Source organism: Antechinus flavipes, chromosome 3, assembly GCF_016432865.1.
Source record: "Antechinus flavipes isolate AdamAnt ecotype Samford, QLD, Australia chromosome 3, AdamAnt_v2, whole genome shotgun sequence".
Taxonomy (NCBI): domain Eukaryota; kingdom Metazoa; phylum Chordata; class Mammalia; order Dasyuromorphia; family Dasyuridae; genus Antechinus; species Antechinus flavipes.
Genome location: NC_067400.1, coordinates 454,974,674 through 455,001,712, shown reverse-complemented (window position 1 = coordinate 455,001,712; position 27,039 = coordinate 454,974,674). Strand labels below are relative to the sequence as shown.

The following is a 27,039-nucleotide window of genomic DNA, read 5'->3' as shown; positions in this document are numbered from 1 at the left end:
GTATTAATAATGATAATAATATTAATGGTAATATTAAAGACAAATCTTTTAGCTGGAGTTCTAATACTCTCCAAACTATTAGATTACTCAACACCAAACAAGAGAAAAAACCATTAAACAGCACTACCTAGAGACCCCTCTAGTCAACTTCAGGAGAGTGAAAGATAACATGTCCTGGCATCCTCAATTAGAGAAAATGGCTTTTGTCATGTGTGAGTTTAGGATGTGTGAATGGTGTTGGAAGAGAAATTAAAGGAGAATACAAGGACTTTTTTGAGAAGGAAATGTTTCCATCTGAGGCCAACTAAAGCAGGAATTTACATTTATTCTGTATTTATACATTAAGTTAAATGAAAAATCAAGATAAGAGTTCAACATATGTTGACATGTACTAAATCATTTTTTCTTTCCATTTAAAAAAACTGCCAATGCAGTTTATTGCTGTGTAATCATTTATCTCTTGGCTCTCGATTTTCTATACAATAAACAACTAAAAGCTACCATGTATCAAAAGACAAGGTTATTAATGTCATCTATATTAACTACAAATCTATTTTAAATAAGATGATTCATCTTTATGCTTTTTTACCATACTAGCCTTTATCATTTCAAGCGGCATGTAATTTCACACCATAAACCCACATTGTAAGCTTACACAGCCATTCTAATCAACAAAGTCACAACCTTAACCTTTAAAATACAAAAGCATTAATAAAGAGTACTTTTGTTTCAAATATTAAACATATGACAAAATTCAATAATGTGTGATTTGTTTTTTAAGTCTAAGGATGTTAATAATATCTAACATTTGATACAGTTACAGGAAGTCGTGGAAAACTGAGGAAAATTTTTAACATAATGACTGTCTTATTTTGTGAGATTTCCTTAATAATATTCTTCTTGTACAGACACATATTAGGCAATAAACTGAGGGGGAGGGGGAGGAGGAAGATAACTAACTACCACTATAATATAGACTATAATATAATTTTAACCAAGTAATAGTACTTCACCGTCCTTGGAAAATGTCAAGTTTGCAGCTACTGCATTAATGATCTTACTGTGTCTTTATAACACAGATTTTTCTAAATGATCAATTTCTAACCAGTACATGAAATAAACATCAATTCTCCAGTTCTACCTAGTATCATTGACAATTTCAGAAGCATTAAGGTAAAGAATTGTATCTAATATTTAGTTCTAGAGGAAATAGGGAGATCACTTATTTTCTACTAACACTCCTACTTCTCCAATTTTTAATGATTCTAACAAACAAAAACACCGGTAGAAAAGGGGAAAAATAAGGGGCTGCAACTTTAGTGCTCTAAATCACCAGACGCTGTGGTTTCCCAACTATTTCCATCAAATATCTCTTTTGCACTCAACACCCTTCCTTAAGTAAATAAAACCAAAATAACATCTTAAACAAATAACAATACATCCTTCACTTACCATATCAGCCGGAACATTACTGGACATCTTGCTGTTTGATAAATACCCTGAAGATTAAATAAAAATACAGAGATCTTCAAGCCACAGAAATAGCTCCTTTGCCAATTTTGATTTAAGTTGGTAATGTGCTTTCAAAAGAAACTTGTTTTAAGAAAAAGATTATTGGACTGGTAGAGGTTCTGGTGAAGAAAAAAAAAAAAAAGAAAGAAAGCAAAATCCACAGGAACTGTCTCTGTGTCAAGAGCAAAACTCCAGAGATGGCAGCAGATCCCTGTCAGCAGCAGGAGCAGCAACAGTACCAACCGTGCCAGGTAGACCAAGCCGAATGAGACATGGACATGAAGTGGGGTGGGAGGGGGTTAAATCTTCCTTCCTCCTTTCCCAGCCCAGAGAATGATTCACAGTGGCTCCCGAGTCAAGTCCTCATTAAGCAGGAGAAAAAAATGTCCCGATGTGTACATAGATAACTATGCAGATACACATGCAGAGTAAGAAATAGCTGGAGAGCCGGACCAGTCCCAGAGCACCCAGAAACGCGCACAACTCCCGGACAGGGAGACTTCGAGATGGAAAAACCCTGGGGGTGGGAGTGGACGGTGGGGTGGGGGAAGGTTGGAATATCTCGAGTTGGGGGCGAGGGAGGGACACAGCAGCTCAACTTTCACTCCAGGGGTTAGAGAGGGTAGGGATGGGGGTGGGGGGATTCAGAAACAGAGGCAGAAAGAATCTTTAACTTGTGAGTGGCAAAAACGAAAGCTCAGGGGGAGGAAAGAAGTGGGGGAGGGGAAAAGGTGGGAGCGAGGAGGGGGCCGGACAGAGCCGGACTGGGCCGGGCCGGGCGGGACAGGAAACCCCCGCACTCCCCGGAGGATTAAGCGGTCGTAGTGGTCGCCCACTGGCAGCAGCAGCAGCAGCAGCCAAGCCGAGTCTTGGGAGTCATCGTCTCCAGCTTTTCAGGACTCTTTTCTTCTTTCTCTCTCTTTTTCGTGCACGTCTACTCTCCGCACCTCCCCCGTTCCTTTAGTCCTCAGTTAGGTGGATCAAGGCCGGACGCCGCTGGGAGCAGCACTTCTCCCCCCTCTACAGCCCGGTTCCGGTTTTTTCTCAGCGCTGTCCTCCTCCTCCTCCTCCCCCAGCTGCTGCTGCTGCTGCTGCGCCTCCACTTTTCAGCTCGAGACGCAGCAGCCACCTCCTGTCATCGCCTCTCAAACCAACATGGCGGCTCCGGCGGGCGGCGGCGGCGGCGGCTGCCTGAGTCTAGAGTAGGGAACACCGAGAAGAGTTCTGCCGACCCACTCCGCCTCCCCTTCCCCTCCCTCCCTCCTACTGCCCCCCTCCCTCCCAACCACCAACACTGAATGCGTCATTACGGAGACCACCCTCTAGCATCACGGGAATTGTAGTTCCTTTCCGGAGGGGGCGCACTTAACGAAGTCTTCTCTCCAGACTCACAAGCCACCTCTGACCCTAGCAATGGCTATTAGGAGAGAAAAGCTCCGAGCTTCTGGTGCTGCTCAGCTGCTCGCTTCGGGGTGGCTCCCGTGTTATTAAAACAACACCAATAATAACTAGCATTTAAGGCTTGCAACAACATTTATATAAAGCTTACTATGTGCCATAGCTTATGCTAAGCACATTATATAGATAGGGCGATTATCTTCATTTTACAAATGAAACAACTGAGGCAGACAGAAGTTATGTGAAGTTCCCAGATTCACACACCTAGTAACTGTGTGATGTCACAGTTGAACTCAGGTCTTAAGTTCTGTGCTCTTTGCCACCTAACGACATTACAAAAAGCATGGTGTTGTGAGCCTGGCAATTTGTGTTGTTACTTTCATTAAGAAAAAAATTACATTTACTAAAATCTGCTTTTCCCTGAGAACTATCCACGTGCAATGCATGTACACTTTCAGTTAAAATGATGAGCAATGGGACCCAGCAGACTGGAATTTGAATCCTGACAGAGAATTGTTTCCTTTGAGAGTTTAGGCAAGTCATTTAAACCCCTTTTGCCAAAGTGTTGGGGGTTTTGTTGTTGTTGTTTTGTTTTTTTGCTTTTGGATGTATAGATAAAAGACTTGGACTTAGATGATCTCTCCGAGGTCTCTTCCAACAATCTACGATCTTGTGGTACTCAATAGTCCAAAAAGAAAAATGACATAATGCTTTATTTTATCTCAAAGCACTATTGTAGTCAGTGAATCATTTTCCCACTAATCATCCCTATCTATTGCATTTCAAATATCAGAAGCAATCGCTAATTTTTAATAAGCTCCACAATGTCCCTTACCAGTAACTTATCTCACAGTCCAGTTTACTTCTGATTAGAACAGAAAATATCAGCCTACTTAGATTAAGTACCCTTTTTGCTTTAACAGATTGGCTAGAAATACACCAAACTTTCCCATGGGGTAGAGGCAGAAATGGAAACAGATGGATCAAGTTCCTACAGAAAACCAGTGGCAAAGAAAAAAAGGAGTGAGAAGGGGAGGAAAGGAAAATTAACTGTTTACTAGACTTTATGCATATTCCTGAGCCTGTAGCCTTAAGCTCCCCAGCCTCCTGTCAGTCAGCTCTTTCTTTCCATTATTTTCCATCCCTTCCCTATCCAGATATTGAAGATTATTTTAAAGAAGTGTTCAGTTTGGTAATACATTCAGAAGGAATTCTTGGATATATTTTATAAAGCTCTCACTACAGGACCACCTCTATCCTTCCATTTAATCCAAGGCTGTGGTCACACTGACCACATTGACCAAAAAAAAATATAGAGTGTCACATATCACGACTCAAGAAAATATGATTTTATACTTTCCCTAATAGAGATTTCCACTAGTCTATAAAGAGAAACAATGCTTAAAAACTAATTGCTATATGGTCTTATATCTTCTCATCCCTGCTTTTATCCCTAAAACATCCTTAGATGTCCACATTCTCCTTTCTTCCAGACTGAGAATCGTGACATTCAAAGAAATCTATTAAATGGTATCAGTTCAGAATAGAACTGGAATGACCAAAATTTCCTAATACTGCAGTTGCATGATTCAAAGTTAATACCGTAGTTGCAAGCATCTCTACTAACTTGTCCTTGCTTTTAGTACTTTTGATAGGTGAACTGGGGGAAAAAGGAAGGAAGAAATGAAAAGGAGCCAATCTATCCTTAGCCACATTCAAGAAAACTAGGCTCCTACCTGTTCCCCAAACAGGTTTGTCTTTCCTTCTTCCTGCTATCACTTCCACCTAGAAAGCTTCCTCTATTACTATAATCCCATGAGAAACAAGACAGGAATTGTTACCAAAAGCTAAAAGATTGTGAGGGAAGTGACACAAGAAGGGGAAGAAGGAGTGACCTCTGTTTCATCTTATATCCAAAAAAGGAAGATTAGGGCTAAACGACTATGTGTAAAATTATTCTTTTATTTTAGTATAAAGCAGCATAAATCAATGAAAATGAAGCTCAAGGAAGCTGATTGCATGAAGGGACTATATTCTACAGCAATGAAAAATATTCTCACATTAATATGATTTAGTGTTAGATTCTTGGGAATGGAGACTATTACTTTTTGGTGTGTTTGTAGTCTCAGCACCTAAAACAGTGCCTGAAATATAAATGTTAAATAAATGTCTATTGATTCATTGATTGTGAAGCATTACCATAAATGCTTTTCCTAATTTAGGACTATAGAATTTAGTGCTGGATGAAGTCTTGGAGCAGGGGTTCTTAACCTGTGATTCACAGACAAAGGGAGTCCATTGACTTGAATGAGGAAAATAAATTACAGTAGATCATTATTTCAATATAATTGACTTCCTTTGTAATCCCACAAGTTTCATTTTATGCATTTAAAAACGTGATTCTAAAAAAGGGTCCAAAGTCCTCATCAGAATGTCAAAGAGGTCCAAGACACACAGAGAAGTCGAAGAACTTCTGCCTTAAAGGCTATCTGTTCTACTCCCCCCTCCGTATTTTACATGTGAGAAAACAAGTCCAAGTCTGCCAAGTCAGTTTTGTTCATCCTTTTAATACCCAGCTCAGTTCCTTTCTTCTCTTTAATATCTGTCTTGCAAGCCAAAGCTATAGTGAATTCTCTTTTGGACTTTCCATAGTGGCAGCAGTTACCTGAGTCTACAATAAGACCAACAAAGGGGCTTTAGAGATTGAATTAGGCCAGCCACTTTGTTTTCTCTGAATTGAAGAGCAAGAATTTTGCACACAAAGGAGTTAGAGGCAGAATGATGACTAGAAACTAGGTTTCCAGACTCCTAACTCAATATTCTTTCTTTATTATCTCTTTGACAATTAATGCTACTCTACCCTTTAAAACATTTTGTATTGCTATCTAGAACAGGTGTTTATCTCCTCAAATGTTTTGCTTCCCTAAATAGATTGTAAGCTCCTTGAGGTCCTGGATTCTACAATATACTTCTTTGCATCTCCTACAGAACTTCAAAAAGACACATTTAAAGCTGGAGGGGACTTTAAGGAAGATCTATTTCATCTTCTCTTTTTATTGAGAAGGAAAAGTGAGCTCCAGAGAAGTGAAATTATTTGGTCAAAGGTTCTGAGCCCCAGCTCCAGTTTTTAAACTTATCTTCTTGGATTCCCAAGCAAGTGGTGCTCTTTCAAAGTACCCTCCTGAAGTACTTTGCATTTAGTAGGTATTCAATCAATAATTTTAATTGATTGTGCATTTAAGAGGCTCAATACTTCCATATACAATATAGTCTAACATGAACTTGGAATTTGGTTCCTATCCACCAAAAAGGATCACTTTCCATTTCTTTGCCTAACTCCCTCTACCTGGAATTAATCCAGGAAAATTTTCAACATAATAGAGCTAATGTCTGAGTTTCCCTAAATGTGAGTATCAGGGTCCCCCAACCCTGGGGTAGAGGAGGCAAAAAAAGAAATATACCTACTCACTTCTTCCTACATTCTGATCCAGAAACCCAAGGGAAAAAAGAAAAGGGGAGAAGGGAACTATTTTGTCTGTTGAATCATTTCATATTTCACTTTTATTGACCACTGGGAGAATTTGGTCTTCCATCAAGTTAGTTCTGTTGGCTTTCATTCAGCAATTATCATGGAGACTTCCGAGGTAGATCAGAAGGATTCCTGAGGTCTTCTCCACGAAGGGTGGGGTCCATAGTTACCCTTCAGGCAAAAATCAAACATTTAATGTGCCTTCTTGCCCTGTAGCAGGTATGGTTTCTAAGGTCCTTCCCTATGACTATATAGGGAAATATAGGCTATAAAGATAAAAAGGACCCAGGAGTGTATGAAATAAGTTGGTGTGTTTATGGTTCTAAGGAAAGAGCAAGCTAAGGAAAGGGGCAATCCCTGGGTAGATCTGAACTTACAGACCAAGAAATGAGTCTTTTATTTCCTATCCTGAAGTACAAGGCCCATCCCACTTGACTGGAGATGATAAAGTTAACTGATTTCCTGGTCCTCTCACTGCATGTTCCTCCTTGACATGTTCCCCTTCCTTCATCATACAGCCAATATTTAAAATGGCAGAAAATTCCTCCTTTGGGAAGCAGTTTATGTTAATTAATACATTAAGCATGTGTACTCAGTGATTGCAGTTACACTTCATCCTCTTCTTGTTTTGGGGTGATTTGTATCAGTTTATCAGTTCAGTGGCTCAATATCTTGTTTTGTACAACTCAGTCAGCTGACATGACCTTTCTCTTTGTCCTTGTATGGAAATACAGGTTGTTCACATTGTCTTAATATTATCTTTAGGCCCAGATATTACTGTGCTTTATCCAAAAAGGATGTTTGATTCTTACTTCAGTTGTTCGCTTATGTGAAGATTGGTGTATCTTATGTAAAGGCAGACAACTGTCATTAAATCTGGAGTTTTCTTTTGAAAATGCCATCTCTTCTACATATTCTACCGGTAACATCTTTTTGGACATATTTTCAGAACATACAGATGTTGGGTGGGTAGCTTAAGAATCTGTAGGCCACAAAAGTAGCACTGGGAAAGTTTATGTTTTTTCATTTTCTCATCTCTCTATTGCTGCTATTCTCTCTCTCCTCTATTGTTTTATTTCAGACTCTAATCTTTTTTTTTTTTTTAATAATTTTTTATTGATAGAACGCATGCCAGGGTAATTTTTTACAGCATTATCCCTTGCATTCATTTCTGTTCCGATTTTTCCCCTCCCTCCCTCCATCCCTTCCCCCAGATGGCAAGAGTCCTTTACATGTTGAATGGGTTGCAGTATATCCTAGATACAATATATGTGTGCAGAACTGAACAGTTTTCTTGTTGCACAGGGAGAATTGAATTCAGAAGGTATAAATAACCCGGGAGGAAAAACATAAATACAAGCAGTTTATATTCATTTCCAGTGTTCTTTCTCTGAGTGTAGCTGCTTCTGTCCATCTTTGATCAATTAAGGCTCTCTTTATCAAAGAGATCCACTTCCATCAGAATACATCCTTAAACAGTATCATTGTTGAGGTATATAATGATCTCCTGGTTCTGCTCATTTCCTCAGCATCAGTTCATGTAAGTCTCGCCAGTCCTCTCTGTATTCATCCTGCTGGTCATTCCTTACAGAACAACAATATTCCATAACGTTCATATGCCACAATTTACTCAACCATTCTCCAATTGATGGACATCCTTTCATTTTCCAGCTTCTAGCCACTACAAACAGGGCTGCCACAAACACTCTTGGCCATACAGGTCCCTTTCCTTTCTTTAGTATCTCTTTGGGGGATAAGCCCAGTAGAAACACTGCTGGATCAAAGGGTATGCACAGCTTGATAACTTTTTGAGCATAGTTCCAAATTGCTCTCCAGAATGGCTGGAGGTGTTCACAATTCCACCAACAATGCATCAGTGTCCCTGTTTTCCCACATCCCCTCCAACATTCCCCATTATCTTTCCCTGTCATTCTAGCCAATCTGACAGGTGTGTAGTGGTATCTCAGAGTTGTCAGACTCTAATCTTAAGAAAAACCAATACTGGGCCCAAAGGGCAAAGGCACACATCCCTCTTTGATCTGGATGCAAGATTGAGGTTTGGCCAGGTTCAGCCCTAGGGGATCTTGGATTCCTTTTTTTCATACTCTTCAATTCATTAAGTCCCTATATCAATGCTCTCAGGATGATTTTATTTAGAGATCACTTCTAGGCCTCCCCAAATAGTAAGTTGATAAAGAATCTCACTGTACAATATGCATCCAGTAGTAGTTATTTATTCTTATATAGAAAAGGGACAAATGAAAAACATTAATTGGGGGGAGAAGGGGAGAGGCAACTAGGTGATACAGTGAATAGAGCACTGAAGTCAAGACTTGAGTTCAAATTTGACCTCAGACATTTAACACTTCCCTATGTGACCGCCCCTCCCCCCCAAATTGCCTGGGGGGAGGAGAGGAAGAAAGAAAGAAAAACACACTTAATTTAAGAGCATACATTTGACAAAAACAAATAAAACAATTCAATAACAACGTGGAACTACTAATCTGAACCTCATTAGAACACAAAGCAGTATATAGAACAGCTAATTCAACATTTTACATATTTCACCTCAGCTCAGCATTGTCCAAACAACTCCCAATACCCGTCTACTGTTAAAATAGACAATCTTGGGCCAGTCTTCCTGAAGGTAGACATCTTTCTGATGCAGACCAGGCTGGTCTACACTCACAAATCATTAAATGGCTCAGATTCATAGTATCACCTCTAATCATGGATATAGTCGTCTTCAGGTTAAAGAAACACAAAAGAAGAATGGGGCCAGAGACCCAGGCACATCTTTGACTAGTTGATTCTTGCCATAGTGTCTGGGTAAAGAAAAGCCTTCTCCTACCCCTCACTTAGAAGTCTCAAAACTACATGCCATCTGGAGATTGGAATCAAAGCTGGAATAAAACTATCATCAAATTGTGAATACATATAGATGTATTCAGCGAAACATCTTTAATTGATTCTATGAAAATACATCTTTAGGAAAAACGGCATAATCAGTCAGGCAGTCAACAATTCAATCAGTCAACAAACTATTATTAAGCCCTTACTATTTGTCAGGTAGTATTTGTGTTTTCTTGGTATTAATTATTAGGCCAAAGTTAGCACAAGGAAATGTTAGTGTATGATTTTTTTGTTTACAGATGATTGCGTACTCAGTACAGCCTCCAAAGCTGAGAAGCAAGAAAGTTTGGATACATTCTCTGTGGCTTGTGCTAATTTTTTTGCCTAACAATTAATACCAAGAAAACACAGGTACTCCGTCATCCACATTGGAATTATCAGTTACAGAAAATAGAGAAGTTTTGAAAACTGTGGATAAGCTCATTTACCTTAGCAGTATACTTTCCAGGGATGTACACATTGATAATGAGGTTGACACATGTATTGCCAGAGCTACCTCAGTGTTTAAGAGGTTCCAAAGAGGAAGAGAAGAGGTATTATTAAACTATTGAACTGAAGATCTACAAAGCCATTGTGCTGAACTCATTGTCCAACAACTGGACAGTGTACCAGGGCCATGCCAGGAAACTGAATTGCTTCCACTTGAATTGTCTTAGGATGATTTTGAAGATCAACTGGCAGGATAAGATATCAGACACTGAGGTCTTTTCTTGAACCAAACTACTACAGAGAGTGTAACACTATTGGGCTGGCCACATTGTTCAAATGCCAAATGTATACTTGCCAAAAGAACTATTTTATGGAGAACTCACACTGGTAAGTACTCATGTGATGCAAACAACGACAATAGCAATAATATAAGGACACGCTCAGAATCTCTCAAGAACTTTAGAATTGATTGCATGACATGGGAGACACTGGCACGAGACTGCCCAGCATGGTGTGCCTTCTTTACAGAAGATGCTGTGCTCTATGAGCACAGCAGAATTGAAGTAGCTGAGAAGAAACATGAGATGAAAATCCATCCCAAATGTTCACATGGAATATTTGTGCCTGACCTATAATAAAGCATTCCTAGCTCATACTGTTCCTATCAGTCACAGTCAGACACACTGAAACTTAACTCTAACATAGTGGTCCTCTTAGAGAACAAAGAACAAACAATTGTTTGTCAGGTATTGTGCTAAGTGCTAGGGATAAAAAGAAAGGCAAAAACCAACTAACCAAACAAACAAATAAAAAACCCAATCTTTACCCTGACCTTCAAAGTTTAATGAAAATTAATTTTCATTAAAATTAAATTAAATAAAAAATGCAAAATAAAATCATATACCTGCTCTATCTGTCTATCTATTTATCTAATTACCTATCTATGTATTTATCTGTCTGTCTATACACATATACATACATATATATATGTTTGTGTATATGTGTGCATGTATATGGATATGTATGAAATAATCAAAGAAAGAAGGTAGTCTTGTAGAAGATGATATTTTAACTGACACCTGAAGAAAGTCAGGGAAGAGTGTTCCAAGTACCTAATAAAAATGTCTGGAGTTGGGAGATCAAGAGTCTGTGAAAGGAAAAGTAAAAAGACAATTATTAGTTGGATCTTAGAATATATGGAAGTGAGTAAGATAGTAGGGAAACGGGTTATAAGGGCTTTGGTTGTCATACAGAAGATTTCATGTTTGATCCTGGAGGTGACAGAGAGCTTTTGAAGTTTATTGTAAAGAAGTCGATCATGATATGCTTTAGGAAAATCAATTTGACAGCTGAGTGAAAGATGGACTGGACTGGGAAGATACTTGATGCAAGACTAACCAGAAAGTTATTTTACTAGTATAGTTATAAGGTCATGAAGACTTGCTTCAGAGTGGTGGCAATAACACAAGAAAGAAGGGAAGCATGTAAAAAAGATATCATGAAGGTGAAATTGATAGAATTTGGGAATTCATTGTGCTTAGTAAGACCTGTGCTTTAGGAAAATAATTTTTCATTGCTATGTGGATGATACTGCAACCTATTTGTACCTACCTACCCATACATCTTTCCATTGTTATTTGGTTCTTCCACAACTTTGATTTCTTTGAGTTCATCTGTTCTAAAATTTATAACCATGTACCCATTATTATTTTATTTTTTTATTAAAGCTTTTTATTTTCAAAACATATGTATAGATTACTTTCAACATTCACCTTTGCAAAACCTTGTGTTCCAAATTTTTTCCCTCCCTTCGCCTCACCTCCTCCTCTAGATGGCAAGTAATCCAATCTATGTTACATATGAGCAATTCTATATACATTTCCACATTTATCAGATCAAAAAGGGAAAAAAAAATGAAAAAGAAAACAAAATGTAAGCAAACAACAAAAAGAGTGAAAATTCTATATAGTGTTCCACACTCAGAGCCCACAGTCCTCTCTCTAGGTGCAGATGGTTCTCTTCATCATAAGGGTATTGGAACTAGCCTGGATCATCTCATTTTCGAAAAGAGCTATGACCATCAGAGTTGATCATCAATATACCCATTGTTTTTAACCACATACTATAACTAGGAGAATATTTGTATTTTTTGAACAATAAATCTTTGCTCTGGGGAGCAATTTGTTATCATTGAGAACATTATACAATATATCAAGCACAAATCAATCCACTCTCTTCATTCTACCCAATTCTGGGCCCAACCCATTGTCCATCTAAATTGCCTGTCAAAAATAAATAAACTGACACACTATCTCAATAGATTGCTTTCTGATAGCATGTCATCATCTCTACAGTAGGAATTTCATGCATTTAATTTTTCCTCTGTATTATTAAAAGGATCTCTTTTGAGTAATCATGGATCTTGTTGAAACCCTGTAATGTTTTGTGATTTGATGCAATCAATTTGTGATTATTCTACCAAAAAAAAAAAAAAAATAGCAACCCATGAAACTTATAAACATCATGGTAATATTGATGTAACTGAAAGATATATGCCTCTAGGAAACAAAAAATTTAGCTCTTTTGCAATCTATGTTTTTGTAGACTTGAGTCTATAATCAGGCTGGACTAGGAGAAAAGTGGCTGTGCTGTGAAGACATGAGACACGGAATCATCAGAAAGACCATCACCTTTGATATCCAGCAGAATGGAGTGGAATGGGGAGAAGAGGGAAAGGAGAAGTGGTTGACTGGAAGCAAGAGGGAGAAAAATATAGCAAAGTCCTGAGAATGGTATGGGAAGAGTTAGTCAAAATTTTCCATTTCATGAATTCCTCTAGCTTAAATTCTACATAGGGCATTTCTTTTCTTATTGGAGAAAAGAAAGAAGAAAAGAAGGAAGGAAGGAAGGAAGGAAGGAAGGAAGGAAGGAAGAAAGGAAGGAAGAAGGAAGGAAGGAAGAAGGAAGGAAGGAAGGAAGGAAGGAAGGAAGGAAGGAAGGAAGGAAGGAAGGAAGGAAGGAAAGAACATAAATTATTCATAGGTAGGAAAAATAAAAATACATACTCACAATGTGGGAAGGGGAATCCATATTAGCAGTGGAAAAATACTGACCCCTAATGCAATCTGTAGAAGGGGAGAGTGATTGATTAAACTTGGGAGTCTCGGGATTCGGGATTCAAATACCACTATCACCATACTTTCTTTAATTGGCAGAAGACCACAAAATCAGAGGGGAGTGACTTTAAATTTATCAAGTTAGATTTAAAGTGTTAGAAACCTCATTTTTTTTTTTCCTGTTCTTTTCCTTTATGTTTTAAAAGCAGTTAGGTGGAGCAACTAATTTTATACTTTTTGTTTGTGAATAGGGCTGCTACTGATAAGAGTAAGAACTATTTGGATAAAGTATTTCATATCTTTCTGTAATATTTAGTAACCCAAGTAAAGAACAAAGACTTGTACTGGGGATCAGGGTGGATTTACACTGAGCTCCAAAGTTTGGCCTAAGGACATCTAAGTGGGGTACTAACCTTAGGGTGGAACTTAGTTATCATATAACTGACATTGTTATTGTGAAATGTCATTGGTTGGGGAAACCTTAGGAGAGCTTCGCCTTTAACACAATTATCATTACTGGCTTAGATACTTTAATATTGCTAAAAATAACCATTTTCTTTTGTTGACATAGGTATCCCTCTACACTTTCTCAGAGGATCATAATTCTAAAGCTGAAAAAGAGGTTAGAGGTCATTTAATCCAACCCCTCATGTTACAGAGGAGAAACTAAGAGCCCATGGAGATAGTCATTTATTCAAGGTCATAGGGTATAATTATCCTCTCCTCAAAAAATACTGGCTCACATGTTGGCTTGTCTTCAGATAACGAGGTTCTCAAAATGGAGTTGTTTCTCAAACAGCAGTCTGTAAATAATCCCATAGTCTAGAAACTTTTCAGTTTGGTAGGGTCTGTCAGACTGTCTCTGTGCCATTTCTTTTAAGAACCCAGGGTCTCCTTCATGCTATCATGAAGCATCAGTCAGGAAGTAATGGATAATTAGTTTTGATTATCATCCCTTAATCACACAGATTATCTTAATCTCACTAAAGATAAAAGCATAAATGTCTTTCCTACAGTAAAACAAAAGAAATCATATCTAATACATGTACCATACCCCAATCAGTGAAAAGAGATTTCATTTAGACTTATTATTTATTATTTATTTATTAGATCCAGTTCTTTCTGAACAGGGATGATACCCTTTGTTTCTTTTGAATGCCCATGGTGCCTACTTCAGCCCTCAGAACATAGTAAATACTGAGTAAATTCCTGATGATTGATTGATCCATTATTATTCCAAACAGTCCAAGTAAACTGAATTGTACTTTGTTTTAATTCAATGAATGAGGTAGCAGTACTGTCTGGTAATGAACAGATTTCTCATTATACAAAAGATAAGCGGAGAACAAGCAATCATTGAAAGATGTCTCCAAAGATTCCTATTTGCTCTATACGTTTGCTGTACAATCACTATACTATTTATTTACATTGCAATGATTACAGCTGTAGAATGGTTGGGCCCTGACTATTGGAGCAGTCATCCCTGTCTCATTTCTGGAATCAGAAAGGCATGTTTAGCAGTACCCTGAATGTGTGAATATCCCTGAATTCCATGATGGTATTTCCGGACCTGGAACATCCAGTTAGCTCCAGCATGCCAAACGGAGGCTTCATTAGGAAGCACAGATTAACAGCTTCTCAGATAACAATGTAAAGAATTGATCATCCTCTTTAACTTGACATCAAGTCCCAACATGTCAGTCATTCTTTCTATCAGCTTCCTGCTTAATTTACATGTTTGTGATTCACACATATATGCCTAACTGACTATAATGCCTTCTGGCTAGAGCTTTTGATGTTACAAAATCCTTAGTAACAACATTTGACATAGGACTATTGATTTAGAAAATAGTCTTAACTCAACTCATATATGAACACATCTGCTTTAAAATCAAAGGGTGATTGTCTCCTAAGTGGACTTATTCTAGTGTTACTTTTTTGATAAGTGTTTTCTTTTTACTTGATGGTTCAGAACAACATAATTCTCACTATCTGTTTTGTGGTAGTTCTATTGACTTTCTTTCTGGGTATGTGGCAGATGTCTATAAACCCTGCCATTGGGAAGGCTGAGGCAATAATGGGCTAAGCCAATCAGGTGTCTACACCAATTTCAGCATTAATGGGAAGAGAACAGAGGAGCAGGGGAGAGGGGGAGGAATAGTTTGCCTATGGAGGGGCATAATATTCCATGTTGGAAACAGAGCAGGTCAAATCAGAGTGGGATCAGGCCCTGAATTTCTAGATTAGTGAGATTAGGAGACCCAGTCTTAAAACAAAGTCAAACCAAAACTATTCTTCTTAGACAGAATTAACTCTACCACAGTAGCTCCATAGAAAGGGCATATAGTTTGTTTTTTAAAAATATATATATGTGAGTGTGTGTGTATGTATGTATGTATATATATATATATATACACATACATATATATATATATATGAATAGCTTTTTATTTACAAGATATATGCATGGGTAATTTTTCAGCATTGACAATTGCAAAACCTTTTGTTCCAATTTTTCTCCTCCTTCCCCTCACCCCTTCCCCCAGATGGCAGGTTGACCAATACATGTTAAATATGTTACATATATTGTAGATATGCCCATACAATTATTTTGCTGTACAAAAAAGAATCGGACTTTGAAATAGTGTACAATTAACCTGTGAAGGAAATAAAAAATGCAGGTGGACAAAAATAGAGGGATTGGGAATTCTATATAGTGGTTCATAGTCATCTCCCAGAGTTCTTTCACTGGGTGTAGCTGGTTCAATTCATTACTGCTCTTTTGGAACTGGTTTGGTTCATCTCATTGTTGAAGAGAGCCATGTCCATCAGAATTGATCATCATATAGTATTATTGTTGAAGTATATAATGATCTTCTGGCCCTGCTCTTTTCACCCAGCATCAGTTGATGTCTCTCCAGGCCTTTCTGAAATAATCCTGTTGGTCATTTCTTACAGAACAATAATATTCCATAATATTCATATACCATAACTTACTCAGCCATTCTCCAATTGATGGGCATCCACTCAGTTTCCAGTTTCTGGCCACTACAAAGAGGGCTGCCACAAACATTCTTGCACATACAGGTAAGGGCATATAGTTTTGCTCAGATTTATGTAGACACACCAAATGATGAGATTCAGTAGTAGTTCACATGTGAAGATCTCACAATATACAAAAGGTATATTTATTTATGAGAAGAAGTTACAGACAAAATAAAGAGGTACACCAGAAATGATAAATATGAAATAGATTTGGGAAAGAATATATTAGCAAGGAAAGTGTTTTTTTTTTTTTTAAACAATTAACAATGGAAAAGACAAGTTCCCCAATGAGAGTCACAATTAACTAGGAGAAAGAGAATATACTACAAGGTGAGAATATGTCATTGGGACTAAATCCACAGCACCCTAAAAGAGTCAGTTAGCTGTAATAAGGAGAAAGACACTGAGACAGAAGGCTAGAGCCCAATAACCCAAGAGGCATTCAGCAAAGATGGAATAGGCCATGGACGGATTTATAGGGGAAATTTAACTTGGGGATTTAACATCAGAACTTGCCTTTCTATTGGATACACTGACGTGGGGTTACCCAAGACTTCCCGGGTGGGGTGGGGGCGTAGAACTGTAAGTTAAAACTGATCCCTATCAGTGCTTTTATCTCCTTGCCTCAGGGAATAATCTTATATGTACCTCAGGTTTTCTCCACCAACCTCATCTAGTTACCCAGGACTTCATCACTTTGAGTTAGTTGTTTTTTTCCAATAATGGGGATGGATTTGAGCAAATACAAAGCCTCTCCTCGATCACACTGCCCTGTTTCAGACTAGGGCATCAATTATCCTTCCATTAATCCAGCTGTGCTGTATTTTTGTTTACCTTCCACCAATCATTCTTGCTTAGCCTATTTATTCAATCAACTGCCAGACCATAGTGTTTCTCCTTTCATAACAGTTTGTCCCATCACTCCTATTCTCACTTTACTACTATCCTCTTAACTATCCTATAACCTCTTTTCTAGATTATTGCGACAGCCTCCAACTTGGTTCCCCTGGCTTAAGTTTCTCTTACTCCAACTCATCATCCATGTAACTATTAAAGTGATTGAGTCCTTATCTCCTCTAGGATTAAAAAGTTGGCATGTAAAGCCTTTCACAATTTGATCCCAATCCCCATAGTAGGTACTGTATATATGCTTATTTCCCACCATTTCCAGCCTTATTCTATATTATCCTCCTTTCTGCATATTACAGTTCTAACAAATTGACTTATTTTCTTGATCCCTACATTCAATCTCTTATCTCTATGCCTTTGTCCCAGATGTCACCCATGCTTAGGATATAGCATCTCCTTTTCTCCCCTTTTTAGAATCCCTAGTTTCTTTCAAGGTTTAGTTCAAGAGCCAACTCCTTCAAAAAGCTTTTCCTTATCTCTAAATTGTTAGTACTTTCCTCCCAAAATTATCTTATCCATTTTGTAAATATCTTTAGGTGTCCTGGAGTCTTCCAAAACTACACTATAATCTGAAAGGAAGAACTGTTTGACTTTTGTCTTTGAATTCCCAGCCCCCAGTCCAAAAGCTAGCACCCAGAAAGTAAGTAGGTACATAAGAATGATTGAGGATTAAGTAATCCACCTTTTGCTGTCTCTGAAACCAATTGAACATATTTATGTTGTTTGTTCTTCATTCTCCAAGAGGACTGTGGCTTCTGAGAGATGATGCCATGAAATGCAAGTGAGTTGGAATTACGTGAGGGAAATCTGTGCAAGGTCACCTGCTTCTCTTCAAAAGGTGAGAGGTCTGGGTGTCTTGGGGGAGGGAGACATGATCATGCTACAGGGGGATGATATCATGCTTCAGCCCCCCCAGCCATGGGCTTCTGTGTCTGCTTCTAGTTCCTGATCAAGGCTGTATTCCTCCATCAGTCCCATGTACACACACATTTGGACATAGGTGCCTCGCTGCTTTATTTGCCAGTCCTTTGGTGTCAAGATTGAGAGGATGAGATGTTAGAGTGCTGGTATTTGCTCTTTATAAGTATACTTTTTCTATAATCCTTGGGTATTTTCTAGAGGGCCCTTAGCCAGGGCTATTGTTAAATTCAAGGGGACCAGACAGGTGTTCCTATAAAGTGATACACAGGGCATCTGGAAAGCTTTTTTCCCTCTGTGTTCAGATATCTTCCCAACACATCCTGTCACAGGACTGAAAATTTTAGATTCTAAATTCTAGATTTTTTGTGTGTGAGTGAATGGATCAATGAAAAAAACATTTGTGCTTCCTATATGTCATGCCTAAACTTAAGGCTAGGGAAATAAAAAGAAAAGGAAGGGGAAAAACTCAGTCCCTGCTCTCAAGGAGCTCAAACTATAATTGTAGGAGAATAAACATGTAAGAAGTCAGCTATAAGGAAAGAAGTCCCATAAAAACCACTAGTCCTGCTTTGAATTCAAAAGATCTGGAGTCAAATCCCACTTTGTGTCACTTGTTAACTGTGTGATCTTTACACTTTTTTTTAAAGGTTAGCTAAAAAGCAAAGTGAAATGAAATAACTATGGAGATTTCAACTCATGACTTTTGGCCTCATGAGTATATTTTAAACAACTGAACAAATAATAATACCTTTTTAAAAAAAAAAATAATGTATACTATATTCTAGGCACTGTTCTGAGCACTTTATACATCTTATTTTACTTGATTTTTTTTTTTTAAACAACACTTGGAAGGTATAATTATTATCTTCATTTTAGGATTGTGGAAACTGAGACAAATAAGTTATAAATAACAGACAGGTCACATAATAAGTGTCTGAGGCTATATTTGAATCCAGGTATTACTGAAATGAAGTTTTAAAAATTACTTACCTATGTCAATCTCTGTTACTCCTGAACATTTACAGTTAGTTAATAATTGTTTTAATCACGTAGTAACTTGAAATCAGGAATGTTCTAGAGTTAGCTTGGACTGGCTTGAGAGAGCCAGTTGTTAAATTTTTAATCTGAACATTTACACTTTGGAAACCAGCAAATATTATAAAACAAGATTTGATTTATTGTTTTGTCAGTTATCAAGATTGAAGAAAATGATGAAAAAATTTGTTAATGCTGTTTAAATTTCAAAAGGTGTTGTATACACACACACACACACACACACACACACACACACACACACACACTGCCTAGAAGCCTGTTGTTAAAGATTTACCAGCATAGCCCTGCTTGAAAAGATAATTTCAAAAAGATAATTTAAAGTTATTCTTGTGGGTAAATAATGCTTTTCCAACTAAGTTCTAAATTTCTTTAGGGATGAGGGAATTGAGATATTATATATATATATTTTTTTTAAATTTCTATCTCTTCAGTATCAATATTAAATAAACAGAAGAGAGAAGGAAAGGAATAATATAGCTAGCACCTTCTAAGTGAGAGGCCCTGTGATAAGCACTCTTATCCTCTCATTTGATCCTCTCAACAACCCTGAGAAATATTATTATCCCCATTTTGCAGTTAAGAATTTTAAGCCAAACAGTGTTAAATGATTTGCTCATAGTTACACAATAGTAAGTGTCTGAGACTGGATTTTAATTCAGATCATCTTGACCATAGACCCAGCACTCTCATCCACACTATCACCTAGCTGTGTAGATCCTCAGTAAATGTTTGTTCAATGAGTAGAAATGAATCAAGACATCCCTTCTGATCTGTGGCTAACAATTTTATCCAAAGATCTTACTTAAAACTTTTAAGGAACTTGCTTCAAATAGTACTTTTCCTGTTCTTTCATTTTAAAGTGACATTAGCACAATCAGGAAATACAAACTGGAATCATCATTATCATGAATAAAAATAATGTCTCTTAGAGTGGGACTCCAGTATACCTGGAATCTGGTCAAACATTAACATATTAAGTGACCTTGAATAAACTAATTCATTTTGCTAGGCTTCCACTCTTATTCCTTATGTAGTCTATATATACTCTATGGTTCCTCTTCTCAACTCATCCCAAAATGCTGAGTTCCCTAGACCAAATCTGGCTACTTCCCCCTCTCTAATAGCAAACAATATCTAGGATATCCCTGAGTGGTTGGAGTTCTCTAGCATTACTCATTCAAACCCCCTTCCATTGTGTCCCTCCAAATAGCAATCACCAAATTAATTCTTCAGTATCATCCAACCAGTGCTTGTTGTTATTCTCTCAGTATCATCTCTCTAATTGATCAGTACCACATTATCATTTAACCAATTAACATCAATTGACTTTTACAAAAGGTATATTTTAAATACATATTTTGAATACTATTTCCCCCAATTATGTGCTAAAACAATTTTAAGCTTTTCAAGTTTTGAGTTTTAAATTCTATCCCTTTTCCCTTTTCTGTCTCCCTTTACTCCCCTCTCTCCCTCCCGAAGATGAAAGGGATATTTATTGAGAAGATTTAGCAAGGACAAAAGTACAATCGCATTCCTCCTGAACCAGGAACACATTCTTTCCTATACCACATTTGTGCCCTGGGAAGAGTGGGCTTAAACAAAGTTGTTGGTATAAAGCATTCTCTCTGCCAAGGTTACTGCCGAATGCTGCCAAGGTAATAGACAAAAGTTGCTCCTTGCTTCGAGTCACTTTGGGTATTACTCTTCTTCAACCTAGGTTGCCTACAAACACTGGCAGGGTACAGCAGTTTCTGGTGCCCTCGTGGCAAGGTCACAGCCTGGTCCATCCTCTCTCTGATATTTTTTTTTTATCTGAGGCAGGATAAGAGCATATATGGCAAGGGTAGAAGCAAGAGCAGACATTTATGTTGGCTCAGAAGGGGAAATGGTCAGCTGCTACTACCAATACCATTTTCTCCATAGCTATGGGCTTACAATATAGTTATTGCCCCCTCACTCACTACAGCCAGAACAGAAAGAGAACAAATCAAAATAATTAAGGTTGGTTGTTTGCAAGCTCCCTTCCAAATCTAAAGCCAAATGTACTTAGAATAGTTAGGAATAGCCCCTTGGTACATCAAGCTAACCATGCACATAAAAGCTGGGTTTCTTTGGCCTATTTCCTATAATATTTAAATCAAAGGATCGGACTAGATGGACTCTAACATCCCTTGCTTTTCTAGACCGATGATATTCCTTTTTTGGGCAACAAAAAAAATCAGTTGTTTGTTTGTTTGTGGGAGGGTGTGTAAAACCACCAATGACAACTGTGTGAGGTGGGAAAAGAGCATCAAGGACCTTTAAGTACAATAAGGATAAAACAAAAACACTTTTTAGATAATAAGAATAATTATAGCTAGCACTGATCTAGTACTTTGATTGTTATTCTTCAGTTGCCTCTTCTGGACCCCATTTGTGATTTTCTTCGCAGAGTGGTTTGACATTTCCTTCTCCAACTCATTTTACAGATGAGGAAACTGAGTCAAGCCCAGAGGCTAAGTGACATGTCCAGTCTCACAGCTATTGAATGTCTGAAGCAGAATTTGAACTCAAATCTTTCTGACCAAGTTTAGTGCTATTGTGAGGAGTATGAGCGCATTGGAAATGATAGTAAATGTTAATGGTTTATTTACTAGCAAATTCTCCACTTTCCTGCCCACAAAGGCACTAACCATGAACCCAATTAGCAGAGTTCCTTCCTGTGTTCTCTGCTGACAAACTAAAAGGTTTAAGTCTACCTCTCTATGCGTCCTACAAGGAGTATATGAGAGAAAGTAGTCCTTATGGGAGAACCCTCAGATGAGCCCACATACTGACACTGCTTTGACCTCCTTCTCTGAACCACTTTCTCTGATTCACCAAAAGTACTTTAGGGACAGTGTGTCTGGAAAAAGCAAATCTTTCTACCTTCCCATCTATACCTCATAGGAAGGACATTGGCTATCATAGCTCCTCTTTCCAGTTCCTCATACATATCTCAAGCTGTGAAAAATCAAATAGATTGTTTTAATATTTCAATGGATTTAGCTTAAAATAAATTCTGCCTGACTTTATAGCTCATTCCCTATAGTGGATCTTGCACATTTTTTCCTCTCTTTAAGCTCCCTATCACTCCTATATCTTCTTACCCTTGTAGCAGATGATTTATTCTCTTACTTAATTGCAAAATTGAGGCTTTATAGGATGGACACTCATTTTATTCTCCTCAAAACCTTTTCACCATCATCACCTATGCTTTTTTTCTTCTTTTAATTTCTTCCTTTAAGTCCTTTTAGTATTCTTTTTAGCTTCTTCCTTTAGATCCTTAAAAAAAAAAAATCCTATCCTATTTAGAGAAATAATCTCTAATTTTAAGTGTCTTGCTTAACTCAATGTCATTAATAACATATGTGAAATACAGAAAATACACAAAAAAGTGTATTTTGAATTCAATTAAGAATTTATTGATTTCATCCTTTGTTGACAAAGTAAAGAAATGAGAGATAGATTATATAGTAAGTTGAATTAATGTATGATTGAATAACAATATCCCCAAATAGTAATCAAACCTAAAGAACCTTGTTTAATGCAGCAAATCCATTCTGGACTCAGCCCTCAGCTCCTGGATAGTCCTTAAGGTGCTGTAAGTAGTTAGAGTTCTGGGTGTTAGAGTTCTGGGTCTAGAGTCAAGAACATCTGAGCCTCAGATGTGTACAAGCTGTGTGATTTGAAGCCATTTAACCCCTGTTTGCTTTAGTATTTTGATTGGTAAAACATGGCTTATAATAGTATCTACCTGCAAGGTTCATTGTGAGGATCAAATGAAATAATTGTAAATTGCTTAGCATAGTAACTGGCATATTGTAAGTGCTATTTCAATGCTAGTTTTTGAAATAATAACCATTATCATTATTATTAATATTAGTTTGAAATAAAGAGACATACCTATAGAAATTTCAGATGGCAAAAATATGGATGATAGATTTAAGAAAGACAAATAGCTCTGCAAGAGTAGAGCTTCTTAACTTGGGACCCCATTCTGGGGTTCAATAAAATTGAATGGGAAAAATTATATCTTTATTACCACTATCCTCCAACTGAAATTTGACTTATTTAAAATCATTATTCTGAGAAGAAGAACCCATTCTCAAGTTTCACCTGTTTGACTAAGAAGTCCAAGGCACAAAGTTTAAAAATCCCTGAATTACAGGAGACTTAACAGCAATAAATACAAATCAATTGACCAAGTATGGTATGGGAAGACCTGATTTGATAATAGTTCATGTAACAAAGATGCAAGAGCTTTAACTTACCACAAATACTAGTCAATAAAATGAAAAAACCAATACAAACTTTTAATAAGCTATTATAATAAAGTTCAAAATTTCTATGGAGAGTACAGTTGGCTGAATAGCATTCAAACTTTTCTGCTTCTTAATACCTGATAAAGCCAGAGCTGAATCCTTCCCAGGCTTTTCTGAACTCTTCCCTAGTAGATGGTTTAGGATGTGAACTTTTCTCTAGTCACTACTCCCTGTTCCCTTTCCAAAGTTTTAATAAGTCATCCCTTGTTATGACAATTTATTCACTTTTCAAGAAATGGAAAATGTAATGGCTTTTTGGACCAAATAGTCTCCCTTTCTGCTGTTTCATGGAATTTATACCAGATGAAAAATTAGTACAATCACAATGGCTTAGAGCCCCCAGTTAGGAAAGTTCATAATATTCAGGCAGCTAGAAGACATAGTCAATAGTGTGCTGGATCTTGAGTTAGAAAGATCCATCTTCCTGAGTTCAAATCTGAACTTAGACATGTACTAAGTCAATTAATCTTGTTTTCCTCAGTTTTCTCATCTGCCAAATGAGCTGGAAAAGGAAATGGCAAACCACGCCAGTATTTTTGCCAAGAAAACCCCAAATGGGGCCAAGAAGAGTCAGACATGATTGAAAAATGACTGAACAACAACAACAAACAAATAACATTCAGTCAGGCTTGGATCTCTGCCCTAGGTAAAATTATGTTTACTTCTAGCCAAACCTTGTCATTTTTATGTTTGAAACAAAAATTAGGATACAGAAAATGTTTAAGTAAAAGAAATAGGCAGAATATATTACAATGCTTATTATTGAACGTTGGGAAGAGAAGTTGGGGTAAGAAGACACCTTCTTTCAGACTTTAAAAATCTAGGTATAACCAGTAGCTTCAGCCTGCATATTCTGTTCCAAGATTCCTGTGGGATGCTGGTAACCCTCTTTGAATTCACCCTTGTGTGCTGTAGTTCAGATCTTCATTCATTTTTTTCTTTTTGTCTGTTACCCCTATATAACCAAATTTTTCCAATTTATTCTCATTATATTCCAGGAAGGATTAGAGATTCTGATACCTCACTGCTGCTGCTGTTCAGCTCTTAAACTGCCTACTTCTTCCCCTTAGACCGTGTCTTGCAAACTATGGGTAGCCTTTTAAGAACTCTTGGGCTTAAGTCCATCTTTCAGCTCAAATACGGAGACAGTCCTAAACATTCTTAGGATTGGGAGGGGAATGTTTGTCTTTTTTGACTACAAGTCAGTCCCAAGATGTTAATGAGCTCTCAACTCTCATTACATTGTTGATGAAAGAAACGCTTTCGTTTTCTGAAGAGTATCAAGCAGCTGTCTCTCTTCTTTAGTGGGTCCCATTTTTTCATTTAGACATATACTTATCTGTATATGATAATATGAACGAATAGGTTTAGGGGGCTACAATACACACATGATTCCGAGCTGCACAGAGTTTGTTGCTCTCCTGCATTTTCAAAGAGGCAAAATGACATCACTACATTAGAATCGAATTACAATGTGGCTGATCAGATCAATATGAGCTCAGAATGCTCTGTCCCAGATCAGACACAAATATGGCACAGTAAATAGAGAACTGGTCTCAAGAACCAGAAAACCTATCTTTAAGTCCCACTTCTGACACATAGTGGTTCTGGGTAAAATACTTAACTTCTCAGATTCTAGACAACTTTCTAAGATTACAAGTCACAGAATACTATTCTGCATTGATAGAGGGTATTTCCTCACCCAGGTGTTTTTCTATACCAGTGAAATTACAGGTCTGACTAATACATTTTTGGTGGACTTGTGAAATGATCCAACCATTCTGGAGAGCAATTTGGAACATGCCTAAAAGGCTATCAGATTGTGCATACCCTTTAATCCAGTAGTGTCTCTATTGGATCTATACCCCAAAGAGATCATAAAAAAGGGGAAAGGTTGTGCAAAATGTGTAAAATGTGCAATATGGTTGTGGAGTCCTTTTTGTAGTGGCAAGGAACTGGAAACTGAATGAATGCCCATCAGTTGGAGAATGGCTGAATAAGTTATGGAATATTATTGTTCTATAAGAAATGATCATCAGGATGATTTAAGAAAGGCTTGGAGAGACTTACATGAACTGATACTAAGTGAAGTGAGTAGAACCTCTAGAACATTGTACACAGCAATAACAAGGTTAGGTGATGATCAATGATGGACTTGGCTCTTTTCAGCAATGAGGTGATTCAGGCCAATTCCAATATATTGAAATTGATGGAGAAAGCCATATGCATCTGGAGAGGGGACTCTGGGGACTGAATGTAAATCACAACATAGTATTTTCACCTTTTTTCTTGTTTTTTGCATGCTTTTTATTTTCTTATTTTTTCCCTTTTTGATCTGAATTTTCTTGTGCATAAAGATAAATGTAAAAATATGTATAGAAGAATTGCACATGTCTACCATATATTGGATTACTTGCTGTCTAGGGAGGTGGTAGGGGAAAGGATGGAGAAAAATTTGGAACACAGGTTTTGCAAGGGTGAAATATATATATATATATGCATTAAATTTTTTTTTTCCTGAGGAATTGGGGTTAAGTGACTTGCCAGGGTCACACAGCTAGGAAATGTTAAGTGTCTGAGACCAGATTTGAACTCAAGTCCTTCTGACTTCAGGGCTATTTATATATATTTTGAAAATAAAAAGCTATTATTTATTTTTTAAAAAAAAAAAGAAATTATAGTTCTTTATCCTATTCCCATTAATAGAAGTGTGGGGTCCAGATTTTTAAAAAATAGTAGTTGCTACTGTTTTATAGTTATAACCTGTATCTAGTACTTAGAGAGCAGCTAGGTGATGCAGTGGATAGAGTATCAGGCTTGGAGTCAGGAAGATACAACTTCAGATTCTTAACTAGCTGTGTGACCCTAGGATTGTTGCTGAACCCCATTTGCCTCAATTTCCTTATCTTTAAAATGAGCTGGATAAGGAAATGGGAGACCACTCCAATATCTCTGCCAAGAAAACCCCAAATGGGGTCATGAAGAGCCAGACACAACTGATTAACAACAACTATGCTGCTCAGACCACATCTCTATTTGTATTCAATTATAGTTTACTGATGTTGATAGGAATATCAACAAATCAAGAGTGTGTCCAGATGAAGCCAACTGATATGACAAGGTTTCTGAATGACAATTTATGCAAGGAAAGGTTGAGATATTTAACCTAGGGATGAGAAGAATGTAAAGTGATAAGATAACTATTTTCAGACTGTTAAAGGATTGGCAATGAATTTATTCTGAGTTATTTCAGGAAACCAAACCTAAGATAGGGCTGGAAATTACAAAAAGGGGAGATATCTAAGCCTGAATATAGGGAAGAACTTTGGAAGAGAGAGGAAGGACAGTATGAAAGCAGGCTTTTTTTTTTTTTTTTTTTTTTTTAACCCAAAAGAAATGCAGAATAGAGTCTTAGCTTCCCAGATCTAGAGCTGAAAGAGATCTTGGAAGCCTTCTAGTCCAACTCTTCCCCTTACATTGTTCAGATGAGAAAACTCAGGACTAAGAAAGTTGTAACTTGCCTGAGGTCACAAAGAAAGACAGGATTGAACCCAGGTCTTCTGACTGCAGAACTATTTACTTAGTATAGTGCTGAGTTAATTAATTAGGCAATAAGAAAAACTCTTCTCTCCTCTCTGAAGGACATCTTCAGAGAACTCTCCTGCCTTTCTGGTGTTATCCAAGTCTGTTTGAATTTGGTTGTTTTCCTTCATTCTTGAAGATCAAAATGACATAACTATGTTAGAGTCAAGTTACAGTATGTCCAACTGGGACAGATCAGACTAACATGAGCTAGGATTGGGCACAAATAACCCATCTGAGCTTTTGGGGTAGATTCTCTAAATTTGTGCAACACATTTCTTTTGAA

The 27,039-nt window shown here is 37.3% G+C and overlaps 1 protein-coding gene and 1 long non-coding RNA gene across 3 annotated transcripts in view; one reads left to right on the top strand and one right to left on the bottom strand.

Annotated features, from left to right (window-relative positions):
- UBL3 (ubiquitin like 3) overlaps positions 1-2,777 on the bottom strand; it is a 78,723-nt gene extending 75,946 nt beyond the window's left edge. Inside the window, exon 1 of the mRNA XM_051986517.1 lies at positions 1,453-2,777. Coding sequence (XP_051842477.1) covers positions 1,453-1,479 — 27 coding nt within the window. The 5' untranslated portion in view covers positions 1,480-2,777. The remainder of the gene's footprint in view (positions 1-1,452) is intronic.
- The window catches only part of LOC127554710 (uncharacterized), a 39,734-nt gene continuing 14,365 nt past the window's right edge, over positions 1,671-27,039 (top strand). The window contains exons 1-4 of one of the 2 annotated variants that reach the window (XR_007952052.1): positions 1,671-1,763; positions 15,856-15,984; positions 17,594-17,689; positions 23,653-23,817. This is a non-coding gene — a long non-coding RNA (uncharacterized LOC127554710). The remainder of the gene's footprint in view (positions 1,764-15,855; positions 15,985-17,593; positions 17,690-23,652; positions 23,818-27,039) is intronic. The other variant, XR_007952053.1, reaches the window with a different exon arrangement.